Consider the following 19,000-nt stretch of genomic DNA (forward strand, 5'->3'; position numbering starts at 1 on the left):
TAATTTTCTTCCACAAGTATTTCCGTTACACAGATATAGAAGAACAAAGTATATATCGTCGCTTGCCATTGGTTGTGGTGTAAGTGAAAAACTGTCGATTTAGAATACTGTCTTTAGAAACTGTCGATAGAGGAGACACTTTCTTGAAAGAAACACAGGCCACAAAGAAATCGTCGTGAATCATTGGAACATCATGGAATCGATAGTAGGTAAGATATGCCACTATAATGACTAAAGTATAGCTATAATAACTAAACAAAATAATATCTGAGAATGAATCAGTGTGCGGTAAAACTTGCAAACTGACAATGCTAGGAATACAACGTACACTTTCTATTCGATAAAAGAAAATTTGAATTGATTTGTTGAATCATCTCGCTATCAATGCCGAGCAAATAAAAGCTATAACTGCAAGTTACACGTTGAATCGCGCTAAGCCTGCTGCATCGAAAATGACTCAACCATCGGATCGCGAAAGTTAGGTTACGATCGCAGCGAATACGTGTTCTCTAACGAATGGTCGTTACGACGAACGAAATATACGACGAACGAAATGCGTGTACTCGTAGGAATCTATATAGTATATATTGATTGATTTGGACGTATCAAGTTCATCGAAATGTTTACAGTTAGGACACGCATCCGCTGTAATTATAACCGCTTAGCAGCTTAAGTTTCACGAGATAGTCCCGCGTGCAACATATCGTCCCATTTCGTACGTTGACGAGACTGTCTCGCTTCTTAAGCGCTTATCGTTTACTCGTGAAATATCGAAGCCGTCCGTTTCTTCTCTCCAAAATATCGCTATTTTCCAACGAAATTTCGTAAGAGAAAATCTAAAGCTAAAGAAATTAGCGAAAAAGTTAAAACGATCAGCGTACGTCGGAGATTCGAGACGTAAGATACAAGTGCGAGGCAGGCAGCGCGCGCAGTTTGCAGGCGGAGCCGCAACTGCGCACAGTCGTATGGGTGGTCAAAGTGGACGGAGCCTGGCGCCATTTTACCAACTATAACCATGCCCATCCGTCCGCCCATCAGCGTCGATCGACCAGAGAGTCGTGCTGCTTCGATGGACGCAAAACCGGGTTCGCCCGGCGACTGTCTCTTTTCAAGGCGATGTCGTTATGAAGCGGTCTACCGCGTCGCCGCCGATCGATCAGTCGACTTCTCGTACTTCTCTCTCATTCTCCCCCTCTGCTCTGTACTCGCGCTGGTGTACACGCATAACCGCGCTTCTTTTCGCTCGACTTTCGCGCTAAAATCGTACTTTCGAATAAAAATCGCCGACGCTCTTAACGAAAAACGAGAGCTACGAACCTCGAGCGTCTAACCGCGTCCCGTATGGCGCTACGATTTTCCACGGTTACGTCGCGTCGTGGACGAAATTCTCTCTTAGAGACGTGGAGCCCGCATCGCCGAAATCGACACCGAAGCCCTTTCACGACGCTTCGTTGAAAAGAAAATTAAAGTCGGGTTTTGTCCGAGTCGGATAGACGCGAGCAACGTCTAGAAAGATCGTGCGAGAAAACGCGCGACGATGGGAGAATCGGTAATGAAAAGAATCGGAGAAACGCGAGAAAAGTACACGGCGCGGCCAATCAGGGACATCTCGTAGGTTATTCGTTCTATAAATAGCGCAACAATTTAAATTTACAATAGCGTGCGATCTGCCAGCGGGCGACACGCTGTTGGTGCGCAAGATATTTCTCGAATACGGTTCGGTGACTTTCGTAGCGCGTTATCGGCAGACAGCGTGCTTGTATGCGTAGCTATCGTAACTAGAATAACGCCTTTACGATCGCGCGGCCACGTTTGCCTCGTTTGCCAATCACGACTGCCTCGTTTCTTTGACACACAGGCCGAAGTTACGAAACCGGAGGCCTCGACGAATCGCTGATCGAACGCGTTTAATAAGCAGCTTCGTTACCGGTGTCCCATATTTATTAGCACGCAGTACCACCGTCACGTCCGTACGTATTTGTCGCACGCAGATTCGTCGCTGTAGATACCTGCGATGTTTCACAGGAAACGGATGGCGATCCGTAACTGTTGGAAAGCGGCTTTTTACGTCGAATGTACCGTGATAGTAACGTTATTAAAGGCATCTGGTAATTAGAGCGACATGGAAAGGGACATCGTACGGTCCATGGAGTTCCTCGCGCCGATTAAACGCGCGTACCTGTACTTCGATCGCGTTCCTTTTCGATTCGAAAACGCGCTGGCTTCGGTTTATTCGAGCGTCCTAATCTCCGGTGAAGCATCCACCGCTGCTTCGTAGCGGACGAAGAAAGCGTCGTTTTCGCAAACAAAGGATGCAAGGGTCGAAGAAGATACATCGGGTACGAACCGTTGCTTTCGCGCGTCGGTGTACAAAAGCGGGACGATCTACGGTCGATCTAGCTTCGAATCGATCAGTTGGTTCTTTAACAGCTTGCGAACGGACGCTGGACGATAGAACGGTTTCGCCTGAACTGCGATCGATCGACGAATCGGTCGATGAATTCATCGACGAATCGGACGATCGAGGGATGCGAAAGGTGAAAACGTAAGCGGAGTAGTAAGAGGAGGAGAAGGGGTGTCGAAGAAGAAGAGGAAAGGTCGGAACGACCGAAAAGGACGAAGTCGGAAAAGGAAACCGGCTGGTTCATCGACGCTCGCCGACGCTCGGCGTCGCTCGTGCGGCTCCGTCGCAGCGAGGCGGGGTTTAGGCGGGGTCGATACGAACAGTGCCCGTGTCTTCCCGTCGTTTCCGTGCAGCGTCGTTCTAATCGCACCGTATCGAAAAGTGGCAGCGGCTACCGCCGCAGTTCGGCGCCACCGCTGCACACACTCTCTCGTTGGCCTCTACCGCCGCCTCCGCCGCCACCGCCGCCACCGGATCCCCGATATCATCGTGCATCGTCGCACTCGTTCGAGAGTCGGCCGAGTGCACCGAATCGAGTCGTGGCCAGAGAGAGCGGTTACGTTACGTCGAGTCGCGAGACAAGACCCCGTGAGTCCTCGTGGAGGAGGAGGGCAGCGCGGAGGGGAAGATCGAGCGACAGAGACGGAGAAAAAGGCGACGAAGAGGGGAGAGCGAGAGCGAGAGAAAGAAGGAACGTCACGGGCAAGAGCGCGCGCGCGCGCCTGTCGACCCACCGGTCGATCGACAACCACGTCGTCGACGGGACAATCGCGGCAACGACGACGGCTACGACGTGGATCGAGGAAGAAAGCGGTGCACGAGGATAACAAAGGCACGATCGAGTTTCGTTTTCTGTTCCCTCGTTCGGCGAGTAGGGGCGACGGAAACACGTAGGAAGAACGATCGAGGAAAGAAGAAAAACGTAGGAAAGGAGGAGCAAGGGGAGAGAGATAGACGGAGGAGAGCGAGTGGAGAAGCGAAAGAGAGGGAAGTAGAGCGTGGAAGGAAGGAAGGAAGGAAGGAAGGAAGGAAGGAAGGAAGGAAAGGAGGAAGGAAGGAAGAAAGGAAGGACGGAAGGAAGGAAGAAAGGAAGGAAGGAAGGAAGGAAGGAAGGGGGAAGGAAAAAGAGAGAATCGGGTCGAAATCGTCGGACATGTGCGCGGCGCTGTGCTCGCAGGCAGCAGGGACGTGATGGTACGTAGCTCGCGGCGTGCAAGTTATCAGGATTGCTCGCGGTCACGGGTTCGTGACGACCATGGTGAGGAGTGCGACGGCGTGAGCGACGACAACGAGCGCGCTATCGCGAGAGAGAGCCTCGGGGCGCCGCACGCCGACGGACGGAGCGGCGTTGCCACCTCTCTTCGCCCGCTGCACCGCGAGAAGCGATACGGCAACCAAGAACACCGTCGTTGCCACGTCCGCTGCTACGTTCCGCTGCCAGCCGGGACGGCAGCTCGCTGCTGGCCACGGCGACCATCTCTCTCGCTACGCTGGTAAGCACCTACACGTAAGCCTCTGTATACCGCCCTGCGAAACGTATGGTAGTCGCGTGAATCGACCAACAAGTCCGTACTACGCTCGGTACTCGCGATCCTCCGCCGAAGATAGGACACCGCCGCTGCTCGCCGCGATGCCGATGCTCTGCCCGCGAGATCCTGTTGCCTGGAATAGCTACCGTGCTCTCTCGGACCGGTATACGTCGACGTTCCAGCAAAAACGCTCGAACCACCGATGTTACCGTGGCAACGCTCCTATCGACGACGGCTTACCCTCGCGATTCTCCATCGCCGCTCTTTCCATTATATCTCTCCTCCCGTTTTCTCTTTATCGTCTCGCCGTCCAATTTACTTTCTTCCTTCGATCGTATCAAACGTGGCCTCGTGACGATTCGTCGCGAGCATGCGAGACGTGATCGGCATCGCGCGGACGTTTCCAAGTCCAAGAACGAAGATCGCGATTCTCTGAAGAATCGTGTCGATCCGTAACAACGACGATCAACGAATTAGGTGGTCTCTCTCTTTCTCTCTCTCTCTCTCTCTCTCTCTCTCTCTGCTCGCTTGGCGCCAGACCTTTCTCAAGTTCGAACGCAGAAGCCCTTCTTTCTACTCGTCCTTCCTCTCTCTCTCTCTCTTTCTCTCTCTCTCTCTCTCTCTCCCTCTCTCTTTGCCCCTCGCTTGCACGCTCTCTCTCTCTCTCTCTCTTTCTTTCTTTTTTCCTCCTTTCCTCCAAGTTCTTCATTACTCTTGCCATTCCTCGTAAACCAACCTCTTTTCTGTCGCGTTCCCGGCCTTGACGGATCATTCGCAGAGCGAAATTGCACGAACGCTGAGCCGTCGACTATGTCGTCGACGCAGGTGGTCGAGCCTTTCCTCCTTTCTTCGAGTTCGTTAGCCATGCGCAGTGACACTTGGCCTCTGTTATTGTCGCGCGGGAGATCTGTACGCGGGAGCTCTAAAAACCTAGTTTTTCCAAGCCGACGTATCGCGTGACTAAGCTGGTTTCACTGTCAAGTATACCTTTCACGCGAGGATCTCGTTGCTCGTCGCGCGATACTTCGACAAACGCGTTTCCCGTTCGTTGCCTACGAAATCTTGCTAAATCTGCCGCCATCGTACGGCTACGAAACTTGATAGGAAGCCGCTTCCTCGTTAGCCACCAGTTAACGGCCATTCGCGAAAAGCTGTTACAGCGGCAGCGGCGTAGCGCTGGCGCGCGCGCGAACCGATCGCGAGAGCATAGCACGCGCGAAATCAGATTCGTTCGCGCGATACCAACTAAATCTCGTCTCACGTATGTTCGTCGCGAAGGAGACCGTACGTGGCAACCATCTGGTCGAAAATATTGGTCGAATATCGTTGCACGGATAGACACGGATAGGAGAAAGGGAAGAGAAACCATCCCCTTTAAGAGATAGACCTTAAAGCCCCGGCGTAACTCGTTTCTCCCCCCTTGCATTTCACGAGATATTTCATTATTCTAAATATATCGACGGTACGCACGAGTCTCGCGTAAATGGAAATCGCCGCTTCGGACGTATCTTAACGCGATTACGTGCGTGTGTTTCCCCCCTCGAGCTAGTGCGCGCGGCTACCTGCATTTCGGAATCCTCCGACCGTTATTAGAAGGCGCATCGATATCGCGCACGTCGGTATATTAACGCGTAACGTTACGCGATTTAATTTTAGATAAGCCGGAGATCGGCGATCACCGATTCGACTCGCTGTCGCGTACGACGAATCGCGACAATGCGTGGAAATTTTTTACGCAGGCGTGAATTATGATTCCGTGCGACGCGCACGGCGACGACAGCAAGCTGCGCAGTTAATTTAAAAAAAAGCATCTAATCGTTGCTCTTTGGTCCCGTGGATTAACAATCCGAATGGCACAGCTGTTTCAGAACCGACTAACGACATGGAGGCAAAGGAGAGGGAGAAGCCGCTGGTTAAAGACTTGAACGAACATATCGTGTGTCCTCTCTGCAGAGGCTACCTCATAGACGCAACTACTCTCGTGGAATGTCTGCATTCTTGTTAGTATTTCTTTCAATTCTCTGTTCCGTAGTAACGCTCGTCCCGTCTCGTTACTCGTCGGCGGTCATCGCACGATTTTCGCTTATCTGACTCGCGTTTCATCGGCTCGTTAACATTAATTTGCATGAGAAAAAGGCTGTAACGTAGCAAAGTCGTCGATGAATATCGCGTTCGGTGACGACGCGAAATGACGACGCGTGTACCTCCAACGGCCGTATCCACTTCGCGTGCGTGAAATAGTCTATCCGCTTCGTTCGCCCCTCTGGCAGGGTGGCTAAATTCGAGAAGGGTGACTAACCGCTGCCGCTCTTCGTTCCGCGCGTTCTAATATTCTCCCGACGAACGCAGATTTTCCGAACGTGAAGATTCCGCGTTCGCGATGGAACGAGCGTAATTAAACGTCGGAAAGAACACGCGTGGAATATAAAATAGGTACGAGTCGAAGGATGGATGTTCAGTTTGCAGAGGTTGCATAGTCAGACGGTTGAGCAGTGGTGCCAGAGCGTGTCCCGTATGCAATGTCGCAACGTCTCCGCCGCTCTTGCCGGACGTTAAGCTACAACGACTGGTGTATCTCGTGGTACCCGGCCTCTTCCGGTCGGAGCTCGAACGAAGGCGTCATTTCCGGCTGGTCAATCCGCAATGCCCACCTTTAGCCCTTCCATTGGGTGCTCTAGACTTAACCTTGGACGATTTCGTCAGTTTGAGCTTGTGCGAGCTCGACGAACCGGAAGAGGAGGCGGTCGCTCGCGAGCCGGAGAACCGTGTCGGGTCACGACATCGAACGAACAATACCGATCAAACGAAACACGAGGACCCGATCAAAGTTCGAAGCACGCGGTATCTCAAGTGTCCGGCAGGAGTGACGGTTCGTCATCTAGTGCGATTGTTGATGCTGAAGAGAGGATGGGAGGAAGCGAATTCTTGCGGGGCGATCGTCAACAAAATCGAGATTCTCTGCGAGAAGAGCGACGAGAACCGGCGCAGTAGCACGAAAACGATGGTACTGGACCAATCGTGGACTCTACTGGACCTCGCCTGCATATTCGGCTGGAAAAGAGTGAGTTTCTTCCCCTATCATTTACCCCTTCTGCCCTGTTATTTAGCGAGCCCATAATTTACTTTCCTTTCGCATCGTGTTCGTCGGTTACTCATGGTCGCACGGTAGAGGTCGATCGTCTACCTCGCGATAGTCATAATCATTTCCTATTGCGTCAGTCGTATTTAGAACTCTCGTGATGCTGCAAGATACCATAGGGGAAGCGATAATTTTGACGTTGCAGGAAGCACCCATGAAGCTGTTTTATCGCATTACGCGCAGGGAGGTTATTATTCCTGAATCGAGCGACAGTTCCTTCGACAACGAAACGACCGAGGATACCGCGACCATGGAAAATATTCAGAGGCCGCCGACGCCACCGCCGAGCCCCAAGCCACAGCAGGAGTGCGATGTCGAGGCTCGTAGGATTTTAGAAAGCAGCAACGTACCCCCTCGATCCTTGAAGACCAATTTGGAACGCGACAAGGAACCGAAGGCGAAGAAACCAAGGTGCAAAGTGACTCCGGTTATGAGGACTCCTAATCTCGTACCGATACAAAACAATCACGCACCGGAGAGTTCCAAGACCAAAGACTTGACGAAGCTGGAACACCACAAGCACAGGAAACGACGAAACAAACGAGTGATCGCCGAGATCACCACCACGCCGCGGGAGGATCTATTGAAACTGAAGGTTCGGTTGACCCCGTGTCCACCGAGAATCACGTCGAGCAGCGCGACCGGCCAGGCAAAAGAGAAATTGTTGCAGATGAGAGCCGTTAGACGAGAAAAGATCAAAGCCACAACGATAAATCAGCAACGATCAACAGGCGCGTTGGTGGCTCCAGGGGAAGGTGCCGTTACGAAAGAGAACCTCGGAGAGACAGAGGAGACCATCGAAGAAATTATAGACAGTATACCCGACGAGGTCGTTCGGATCGCACAAAATATAACTGCTACTTCGACGGAGGATACTTCCGCCTCGGCCGATAAGGTGGATCAGAGAAGCATACCGCAGAGTTGTAGACCATCGTCGAAGAAGGAAGAAACCGTGCCGGAAATCGTGAAAAGAGTGGAACAGATTGAACCAGAACGTCCGAAGAAGGACGAGGAGATTCTTCGAAGATTGGGTCTGGTAGCCGTGAACGAAGCCAGCGACAATTTCCGTGATAAAGCGAAGCAACGCGTGCAAAACAACGGGGAGAAGATCGATAACTTGAACAGAGAGAAACTCGAGAAACAATTGCGCGAAAGTAAAGCGAATCGTGTGAGAAGCTTGCTGGCTGAGAAACAGATGCGCGACGCGTTGAAAACAATGTCGAAGACGAAAGAGGAACAACATGCTGCACCCATTCAGGTCAGCGCCCCTCCGAAAAAGAAAGGCCCGCCACCACTAGCGCCACTGCGCGTCGCCAAGCCTTCCGGTTTTGCCACGTCGAGCGCCATTTTAGAACCGAACAATTCCAAATACGAGATCCCGCTGGATCTAAGCAGCGGTGGAGCGGTTCACAATAACGTTCTCGATTTATCTGCGAATTTATCGGTCGCTAATTATTCCTCGTCCCCTTCCTCGTCCTCGTCCTCTTCACCTTCGTCCTCTTTGTCGTCGTCGTCATCGTCGTCGTCGTCGTCGTCTTCGTCGTCGTCGTCCTCGTCGTCCTGTTCCCTGTCCTTGTTAAAACCAAGGCCATCGCGACCATCGATCCCGACAGGAAACTTACTAAGAGGAAAAGCGAAAGACTTGGAGCAACGACGAGGTCAAGACTCCAATCTAGTGACACTTTCCGACGCGGCTGTGTCCCTGTTAAGCGGCTGCATCACCGACGAGAATTCGATCGATCCTTTGGTACTCAGCTCTGCCAACCTCGCCAGCAAAGTCGCTCTGCGAATACCGCAACCTCATCAAAGAATCTCCGGTTTCGGAATGAAAATCAAACCAAACTTGAGTATCAGGCACATTCCTAATCCTCAGGCTGTGGTCGCGTCGCAATACAGGAATCAAAGAGTCAGTTACTTCAATTCTGCCTCGCAACAGCCACCGTAATTCTTTCTTCGCTAACAGTACGAGCTATCCTCCTGTGTATCCTCCATTCTTTTCACCACTTCCTATGGTAATAGCCAACAATCTGGTCGGTGTTTCTGATCTTTTTCGAACTTTAATGCGTTAAAAATCGTCACCCAGAATGAGCAACCTATCGCGAAAAAGAGTGTCGCAAGTACAATTTTTTATTTCTTTTTTATTTTTATGGACTCGTCCACTGTCCGCTAAAGCGATCAAGTTGTCGACGAGAAGCATCCTCTCCGGTGATTTTCGAGCGTGTTATAAAGATCGACGTTTTGAAAGATTTTTCTCTTTACGTATAAGCGGCGGCTGGCTTTAGTTTTCAGACTAGGTTGGGTTAATACTAATCCGATCGCCGCGAAGCGGCCGGCCAGCGTTTCACTGCTTAATCGCTTTAAAGAGTAACTGAATAAATTCGTTGAATCTCGATAAGGTGAAGCAACGAAATGTTGACCGCCCTTACGTTTCGTCCGAGTATCTGACTCGGAATCCACAAAGTTATGCGAATAATCGACCGCGAGGTGAACGTATCCTTCTGTAATTACGCGTTTTCTCATTCAGCGTTATTGTCTGGTCACAGCTTGCACAGCTTTTACTTTCTAGGCTTTTATTTTAGTTTTACTTCCACGCTGAACGAATCGTCAAACGCAAATGGTGAAATGGTTCGAGGTTTAGGTTTAGATCCGACCCTAGTGTCATCGAATCGGGCGATAAAAACGACCACATTCCGCAGGATTCTCGCGACATCGAAGTTAGATTTAGGTTTAGTTCTCGCGTAAAGTTCAAAGTACTTGTCGTAGCCTGCGTCGTTATTTTTCGTGATGTCTCGCCTCATTTAAACAGCTGCTTAAGATCGGAGAAGCTGACCAAATCGCTCGATATTACCACTTCCTGTTATTAGATTTAGAAGACGCTCTTACGGAAATAAGATTCCTACGTGACCAATCCAAAGGCTGTACGTTACCATATATTTTCCCCCGCTTCCTACAATGTTTCGTAAAACGTGATGAGTTTCGTGTGGGTGTAAAGACACATGGTACACCCGGTAGCATAAACTAGAGCGCCGGCTTGAGAGGTGAAAGTGATAGAATGATTGTGACATTTAATACAACGCGAGTAAATATATTCTATTAGATACTTTTTTCAAAATGAACAAGACTAAAAGAAAATCGTCTGGTACAGAATGTTTTACATTAAAAGAGAAGAAAAAATAGCGACAAAACGAATTACACACACACACACACACACGTGTTACCCTGTGTCTTTTCCTCTCAAATGAGAAACAATGGCGGTATGTTTGTAATGTATGTATGTATGTGTGTGTGTGTCTGTCTATGATCAACCATTAAATGCAAATTAGTATACCTACTTGTGGCCAGGTTGACAAATTAATTTGCGGAAAGAGTCGGCAATTTGGCGGATCCGCTTTATTAGCAATGGCACAACGCCTGACAGAGATATATTAGACGTAGCATAACGTATGGTTAAGGGATGTAGAGACAAGGATAGCGGATGAATGGTTAGAGTGGAACGGCGGATGGATGAAGGATAAACTTTCTTGTCCCCACGTGTTGTCGTTCCTTTTTTAGAACCTTAGAGATATATGTACTTCATAGAGATGCCAAAGAACGCCAGAGAACGTGTGCAATGTACTAGTGCAATTTAATTATCGTCTATTATGATATAATATATTACGAGCGATTTATCGCGATAGAAGGCCGATTATGATTTCGTGGTAAAAAGAAAAAAAAAAAGAAAAGAAGAAGAAGAAAAAAAAGAAAAAACAAAGAAAGAGGGGAACATTGCTAGTAATACGTGTAACAACGGGCAACCCTTTAAAAAAATTAGGCGAGAAGCTTCGAGGAGCTTTGTAAAATCTCTGTAATGTACACTCGATTCTTCGTATAGAGGTGTATCGTTTTGAATTGGAAGTTTAAATATGCAAAATACGTACCTACCACTCGTACGTCGTATCCTATAATATTAAGGGAGTTTTTATTCTACGAAGACGTATAAACTCATATCGCTGTTACTGATTTATGAATAATATATTGTAGGTATTATCGTCCGAGATCGATACGATCAAGCGGTTTTTTTTTTGAAAACATTCGGATAAAGAATAACATCGAGTGCGTTGTAAGCTCGTTGTGCGTGATATATGACGATTTTTAATGCTGCATCGGAATTTGTACAGACTGCTCCTGTTCGTACAAGGACAGCAATAAAGATGAACACGATGATTTCAAAGAAATGTTAAACGAAACGTTTACTAGGAATCCAAATCCTACTCGAACGATCAGAATAATTCAGCGTTTCCGGTATTGCACATCGATCGAGCGTACACGTTGCGTAAAAATGATGTATGTCGATGGTCAAGGTGGGTATGTAAAAGTAAGAGTTTTAAACGTCTAGTCGAGATAAATACTGAAAATAGGGGAACGGTGCCAACGAGTGCGGAGGAACAATGGAGAATATCGATACCCACGATTCGCGACGAAATCGGACGTTCGAATCGGTTAGGAAATTTGCATCAATTAGTTACATGGTTACGCGTGGTCGACGACATTTGGGAAAAAAGGGAACCACACGATTTCGAATTAGCTAATAATCAAAAAAAAAAAAAAAAAAAGAGAAAAAAGAACTGCCAGTTTAGGAAAACGAGGATTACATTAGAGTCACAGTTCGTTAGGATTTACGGTGAAGTAAAAGGGACCCAGATTTTTACATGTTATTTTTCTACGGCCTTTTTAAACGGAATTACGTTACGTTCAATCATCACGATCGATCGTAATTTTATCCATCGATCCGCCAATTATAAAATGCCCACGTTGAACAACTAGTAAGACAATGTTCGTTCGAACCGATGGTTTACGAAAGCGATTAACGTAGCCCACGAAGACTGCGAAGATTTTAATATCTGATTTGTTGCAAGAGTTGAATAGCAGCCATGTGACTATACCTACGTAAGTTCTACTTGAAATATTAACCCATTGTTTGGAGCAACGTTCGTGTACTTGTTAACAACACGAATCGTTATGTATCGTATCTAAAGTTACAGTTCGAAAAGACTTTAACGCGCAGAAGAATAGATAGCTGCGCCACGACAAGGGATCAAGAATTCTTTCCAACTTGGAATATCTTGAGGACATTGCTTGAAACTAATGTGCCCCTCGGAAGAAAATAAACGGATGACGTATCGTAAGCATAGAACGTCTGAAAAGAAGAGGCAAAAGGAAAACGAAATCGCGTCTTTGTGATCAAAATGCTTGTGCGAATGTTTCAGATTTTAAATCAAGTTATTGAAATTAATAAGAAAACGGAACAAGTTATATTTTATCATCGCGAAACCTATCGTTCGTCGCAATTACGCGAAACTTTTGTTTGGAAACTGTAGGATTGTAATGATAAACGTAATCGGTTGTGCTTCGAAAATATTTCCACGATAACTCCATGAAATAGTATACAAGTAATCAACGCAGTTATTATCAATGTCATTCTCATAAATATTAAACGTATAATACAATACAGTATTTCCATAATAAACAAGTTGTGAGTTGTAATCGAACAAAGAACATCAATAATCACTGAGAATACAGTTGTTCAAATATTCCAAACCTTCTTCGTTCTCCATCTTCTAACTTTCATTTAACATTTTACGAAACTTTTTCGTTGTCGCTTACAAAACGGTCCTAGGATTGCTGATTTTTCTTTCAAGCATTGCGCGCCACTCGACCTTTATGATTGAACTTTCGAGCGACTGGAAGATGTAAACGAAGCGGCGTGCGTATTGTGTTTTATCAAAATCGACAGGAAGAAAATCGAAAATTACCGTAGATTAAGTCAGCAAAATAACCCAGGCTATAAGCGCGTATATTACTTACTACCTACTTATATATCTAATGTCATTGATCGTTCGAGTATCTAATTATCCATGTCATTATCGCGAGGTTGCGCGCGTTTAAAAACGTCGCCTTACATCTTGCCGACGAATAGTAATCGGCAATGTTTGTTATCGCTAATTAGCTAGCGTTTACTTTGATGTTTTGTTAAAATTGTTTTTGAAAATCATGTTACATGAAGTGTACGATCCATTGCTCGTCAATAAATCGTGATGTGTATAATCATAATCGAGCGTACGTGTTACTTCGTCCTCTTCCTTTAACGTTAACCCGTTGAACATCGCGCAACTAGTACGTGGATTATACAAAATAATAATCGAAACGTGATTTAGAAATTACGCAAAGACAGACAGGTGAACCATTTAGTTTTTCACGATACGAGTGTTAATTCGATGTCTCCTCCACACACACGCCATTTTTGCGTTCGGATGGAACCAAGCAGCCCTTCGAGCGAGGTAAGTACACAGCTGGTGGAACATCGTAAACGTAAAAAATAGTCTAACGATAGAATCGTTCGTAAATACCAATACGATAGAAAACGAGTCATTAACAGAGAGTACCGATCCAGCAAAATCTTAGCAAATTGCCGAGGGATATCGGGGAATATCAATAGAACGAAATAAGTAAAATGGGCCAAGAAAGCTTGGTAATTACGGAGGTCGGGCGTCCCATAAACGATCCTCGAAATTAATTACGAAGAAGGTGCCCCTGTGAAATGGCGGAAATGAGGGATTTAGAAAAGTTACAGCACCCTGGTAAGTTACATCGACTACCTGGAAAGGTGCTTTGGTTTGCCGATCGGCACAGCAACCACCGGTATAAGAAACAAGAGGCAAATGACAGAGAACGCGAACGTTGTATAGGGCCCTGTAAATGACCTTCGTTACCTTCGGCTCAGTTGGTGGTAGGGAACGAAGGTACGAAGACAAGGAGGGTACAAAGGATGCCTACCTTCGACAACCTACATTAGGTACGGGAGACGTGGAGTCAGCCTGCGGCCGCGGGCCACGGAAACTCGATCGCTGATTGGCTACAAGCTCCCCCAGGGAAGTGCGTCGTGAGCGTCGGAAGTGAAGAGGGGTGAGCGTGCCTAGAGCGAGCCGTTTGTACACGAGGCGAAAGGTCGGTCCCCATAGAGGATAATGGCACGATCACCGAGCCCTAACCGACCCTGTCCCTGCGCATCGTGTGCTACAGCCTATCGAGGTAATCGCGTCTTTCTCTCTCTAATAACTCGCTTCTCCTTCTTTCTCCCTGATGCTCTTCCGATTTCGGTCTCCCTCTTTTCTTCTCGCACCCTGTGGCCCCGGTCGGTCGCACTAATGCCGCCACCTCTTCGATCCCTCCACCGAACCTGCCGTTCCGTCGTGGCCTGCCCTTGTCGCCCTCCGTCCCACCGAGCTATCCTTTTACTGGCTTCTGTTTGCGCGTACAAGCTCGCATCGAACACGAATAAAAGAGAGAGAGAGAGAGAGGCGAAAGAAAACGAAAAAGGGGGACGGAAATACCCGACGAGGGGTGGATGAACAGAGAAGGGGCTGAAGGAAAGAGACAGAGGGATAAGAAGGGGAGGATAGGAAAAGTAAAAAAAGAAAGCGGGGAAAGCGCAAGCGAGACGGTATGAATCGGATGTAAACGAAGAGAAAGAAGGATGGCCGTATAGGTAGAAGGATAGACGAAGAAGGAGAAACACGGAGGAAAGGGAAGGGTGGGACAGAGGAAGACAGATGCGTCGGAAAAGAGAGAAAACGTACACGCGTATCTATACGAACGGCACACATAGAAACAAGACGCGAGTGCATGTCGTGTCATCGACTACGAGGGATACGCACACACTCGTCCGCACCCTCCTGCTGCCGAATGTAGTAGAGAATGAATAATGTACCCACGTACAGTCGATGTCAGGAGGGGCTCCAGGGAATGTAAGCATCGGCCCGTCCCCTCCGACGGCTTTGTAGGCCGTTTATCGAAACGGCGTGGCCGTCTGCGACAGGATTGCACGTAGGCGATCGTAGGATGCCGCCGTTCAGGCTGGCGCTGGCACCTACCGCGGACTCGAACGCGTTAACGAATCGATCGATGGATCGTTTTCTTGGCTTTCGTGAAAAATATTTTCGGAAGTACTGTTTTCAGCAAGGTCACTGTTGTTGTAAATCGAGATGTCGACGATTTACGGCTGTAAAGAGAATCGTTGGTGCGAGGTAAAATTAACTCAAAGATACGCGGAATGCGAATGATTTTGCTAAATCGGTAATATGATAAAATAGGCAAGTTGGATGGAGCAACCCTCGTTCGCGAAACATTGCACGAGGGAGTGGCAGAGAACCTTAATGACTCGTTTTCGATCGGCACACGCAAATAGGTGGAGTAGCAGGAGGCGAACGAAGGAGAATCGGCGTCACGCGGCTCCACGAAACACGTGGAAAATTTCCCAAAAGCGTATATCGACCGATAACGCAGCGCAGGCTCACTGGGGATCCTGTATACGTATACCAATGTATATCCTCCGACTAAATGTTGAGATCGGGCCGCCCACGTATCACCTACAGGTTCTATGCACGAAGAAGGGAACGATTCGCGGAACGATCGACAAAGAACGAGCCGAGGAAGCGGAGAAAGGATCAAAGGAAGAGACAGCTACGGAGCCCATCTAGCGGCGTCTCATTCGCTCGTGATTCCAACCGCGTTCCACAGCTAAACGACCGACCATCCGTCCAAGCACTCCTGGTGGGGATAGCCCTCCAAGGGATCCTTCCAGAGAAAGCTTCGGGAGGAAGCCTACGGCCGCTGTTTTCGAACCATGTATGCCAGAGGGGAGATCTGTAGGGCTCGATGATTCGAGGGGAAGGGAACGCACACGCACCATGCGAATATTTTTGTCGGCATCCTCCAACTGTTTGGGAAGCGGTAGAAGGGGGAACGGTTCTTAAAGTACACCCAGGGAGTGTCAGGATTGGAAGGTCGATTGCCGTGGTGGGAGTATGCTGTTAGTTGCCTCATAGCTGACTGGTGTAATTAAAAACGCCCGTAATTAATATTTCCTCGTCATCCGAGATTCGTCATCGGTTTTACACCGGCGATCTCTTCCCTGAAATCCGACTTGCCTCGCGCACTTCTCGAACCTTGACCCTCCGCGAATTTAAAAACGTTCGCGTACCGTAACATCCAGTTGGTGGAATCTTTCTTTCGCTAGAAAGGCGATGCAACGCATCGATGCAGCGTGCACGAATGCGAACGTACTCATTGTTCGGCATAGAGATTAATTATGCATATTGTCACGGTGCATTGAATGCTCGACAAAGACGACGCCGCCGGCTTCGTCTTAATACATCGTACTCGCATACCTACGTTCTAAACTTTCGAAACGATTAGCTCTTCCGTTTGCAACTTACGAAACCAACTCTTCGACTACCGCTGTATTACCGCCATTTTGGTTCTCATCGATCTAACCAGCCGAATTCTCCAGTCTTTCGTAACACGTTGCGTAACGTTCGTTTTCCGCGTGTATCGTTCACAAGATGCTCGTCCATTTTATTATCAAGACCCGTATCATCGGATCTCCAACCGTTGGCGATCCGTTTTAACGATATCGCGAATTCACATCGTCCTACTACCGACATCATCGCCGATCATCCGCCGAAACTGTTACGCGCTGCTGCCGAGCGATACATTTTTCTAAGGTCAACGTCGTTGGATTTTTAACGATGATCTCGAGGATGGTGACGTCCACCGGTGTTCCTGGTGAGACGAAAGCGTTGGCGGATTGAAAGATTATTCGACGGCGCAAGCGCGGCGTACGTGCAAATAGCGAGCGGGTGCACGTCACGGAGATCTGTACGCTGTACTTGCACACGAAGACTCGCATTCGGACACTTAGGTACGCAGATGGGAACGGGATTCGAAAACCGATATATTTGCATGTGTTCGCGATAACTTATGGCCTGTCGCCTGTCCCTGTCCCAAGCCGACGTTCGAACCTTCGTTCATCGTAAGAAAATTGACCCCCCGGAGCAGAAAAGTCGCAAATTGTTAGACCAAACAAGCAACCAGCCGATGGGACCGAACTATACCGTTATCTCGAGTTTGCTTTCAAAATTTTTCGGTCCTTCAAGACCTGTGCGAGCCGAACTTTGCCTCTCGTCTTCTACGATAACGCGTTTTCGTGTATGACGTCCGATCGAAGAATAAAGCTACGATTATTACCAGAAAACAAACGTTCGGACAAACTGTCGTTCTGACTCTATCCACCGTAACAACAGCTCAAGTCGGCAAGTAAGTTGTCGAGTATTTGCTTGTTCGAACGTGAAGTCCTATTACACGAACGAAATATCATAAGTAGTCGAGAGAATCGGTGGAATCCTGTTATGACAATTCCAATTATGTAAATTAGAAATTATGCGAACGAAGTTTTATTGTAAATGGAAAAGTTGCACGAAAGTGTACGAACACTAGGTAACAATAGCCTGCGAAGTTTGGACACGGTAAGAAAAGGATACGGACGTGTGATTAAATGTTGGCCAATTTCGCTACCATTAGAAACTAGATTAGATTACGATGCTGATACACCTACGCTTATTTTCGGAAGGGACCAAAATGGCGGAGTTTACAATAAACGTCATCGTGGCGGGACAGAGATTCCTCGGATTAATCATACGGACAGGGAGGTAAACAACTATGTCCCAAGGTAAACAATACTGCTAATTCTGGACAGACAGAATGAGTAAATTTATTACCGACCCAGGTAGCACGAAATTGTATAGAATCGTTTGTCCGTCAATTTCCATGCCTATTGCTGAACTTTGAACCGGTCTTCCTTTTGCAGTTTGTCTCTGCATACTCGTAAAACCACCGTCCTTTAAAACCATCCCTTTCCTTTTAAATTCCCAGGTCGAGTACACAACCTCTTCCTAAATTTCTTGTCCTGTTGATCTTTCGACGAATGCGTAAAGAAAGAAACTTTTAACATCAAGTCGGGAGACGGAGTTGTTAATCGAGAAGCCAGAACAGAATGAATAAGACATTTTACGATACTCGTTACTTTTTAAAAAAAAATTGTTCCGCGTCTTTTTCTTTTAGCGACGTGCAATTTCAAAGTTCTTAACCGATGGAAGACTGGCTACTAGGTAATCTAGATGGTAGGTTCCGAAAAATTTTGCCGTGACAAACGCGAAAACGCTCATCATCGACGTACACGCGGAGATTCGCGATAGAAACGGTTTCGTGGAAAAAGACAGGCAGGTACTTTTACAAATCGAAAATGGACACTGCGTCGTAAAATCTCGCGGAAAATTATTTCATTTTACATTTTTAAAATGAAATAAATACCGGGTACTTGACACTGGAATGACCAACGTATCGTGACACTCGGCGCTCGTGAAATTAACATCCCTAATAAAAGTCCATGGATTTCCTCGTAATCTGTCTGGTTTTATCCGGGGGATTGGTGGCCCATTGGTCGGTAGCGCGGTGAGTGCACGCCAACCGACACTGGTTTTCCAACGTAAACGGGTTTATCGCGCTTTTATTCAAACATACGCGGAAATCCATCTGGCCCCGAAGTCTCGAGTACCGATTTCCGTTACTGGCGCGCTGTAATTGGAGGTTACGAGATAAAGGAGAACGATCAAAGAAGAAGAGATGCGAAGAATCGGGGCTGGCGAGCCAGGGGGTCGTTTCTGCGATCGCGGTAAAACGAAAGAGAATGATCAGAGAGATACGCGGAAAGAAAGAGAGGAGGAAACGCGTAGAACGTACGAAGAGAGGGGTAGCGAACGAGAAGGGTGAGGTATCGGTGTACGAATAGAGGGGAGTTCGTAACCCGGCTGGTAACGCGACGCGATCCTCGATGGGGTGAAGGGGGAGTAGTCGACTCGTTGGTGTGCTCGATGTAGTGCACTAGTGTCGGTACGTACCACTCCGTAAGAGAGAGGAGGGGTGGCCAGAAGCGCGCATAGAGGAGTGAAGAGAAAAACGACTCGTACAAGCAACGAGGCAGGCAGGCAGGCAGGCAGGCAGGCAGGCAGGCAGGCAGACAGGCAGGCAGGCAGGCAGGCAGGCAAAGCAGAC

General features: G+C 48.0%; 2 protein-coding genes across 3 annotated transcripts in view; both read left to right on the top strand.

The window, feature by feature from the left end:
- LOC139991532 (uncharacterized) overlaps positions 1-19,000 on the top strand; it is a 233,484-nt gene that overhangs the window by 185,454 nt on the left and 29,030 nt on the right. The gene's annotated exons all lie outside the window — the stretch shown is intronic.
- LOC139991525 (uncharacterized) lies at positions 82-13,162 on the top strand. 2 transcript variants are annotated; one of them, XM_072011675.1, is made up of 4 exons: positions 82-209; positions 5,793-5,933; positions 6,393-6,994; positions 7,218-13,162. In XM_072011675.1, exons 1-4 carry the CDS (start codon positions 194-196, stop codon positions 9,015-9,017), a joined length of 2,559 nt encoding a protein of 852 aa, XP_071867776.1. In that variant the 5' UTR covers positions 82-193; the 3' UTR covers positions 9,018-13,162. The 2 variants fall into 2 exon arrangements, with proteins under 2 accessions (XP_071867776.1, XP_071867777.1); XM_072011676.1 differs by lacking the exon at positions 82-209 and adding an exon at positions 617-3,897.

Source organism: Bombus fervidus, chromosome 10, assembly GCF_041682495.2.
Source record: "Bombus fervidus isolate BK054 chromosome 10, iyBomFerv1, whole genome shotgun sequence".
In the NCBI taxonomy this organism is placed as follows: Eukaryota; Metazoa; Arthropoda; class Insecta; order Hymenoptera; family Apidae; genus Bombus; species Bombus fervidus.

What these genes read in the sequence shown, in the direction of transcription:
- LOC139991525 (XM_072011675.1), top strand. An exon ending in CGTGGAATGTCTGCATTCTT is followed by an intron (nt 5,934 to 6,392) that starts GTTAGTATTTCT and finishes ATGGATGTTCAG; the next exon opens with TTTGCAGAGGTTGCATAGTC. An exon ending in GCATATTCGGCTGGAAAAGA is followed by an intron (nt 6,995 to 7,217) that starts GTGAGTTTCTTC and finishes TTGACGTTGCAG; the next exon opens with GAAGCACCCATGAAGCTGTT.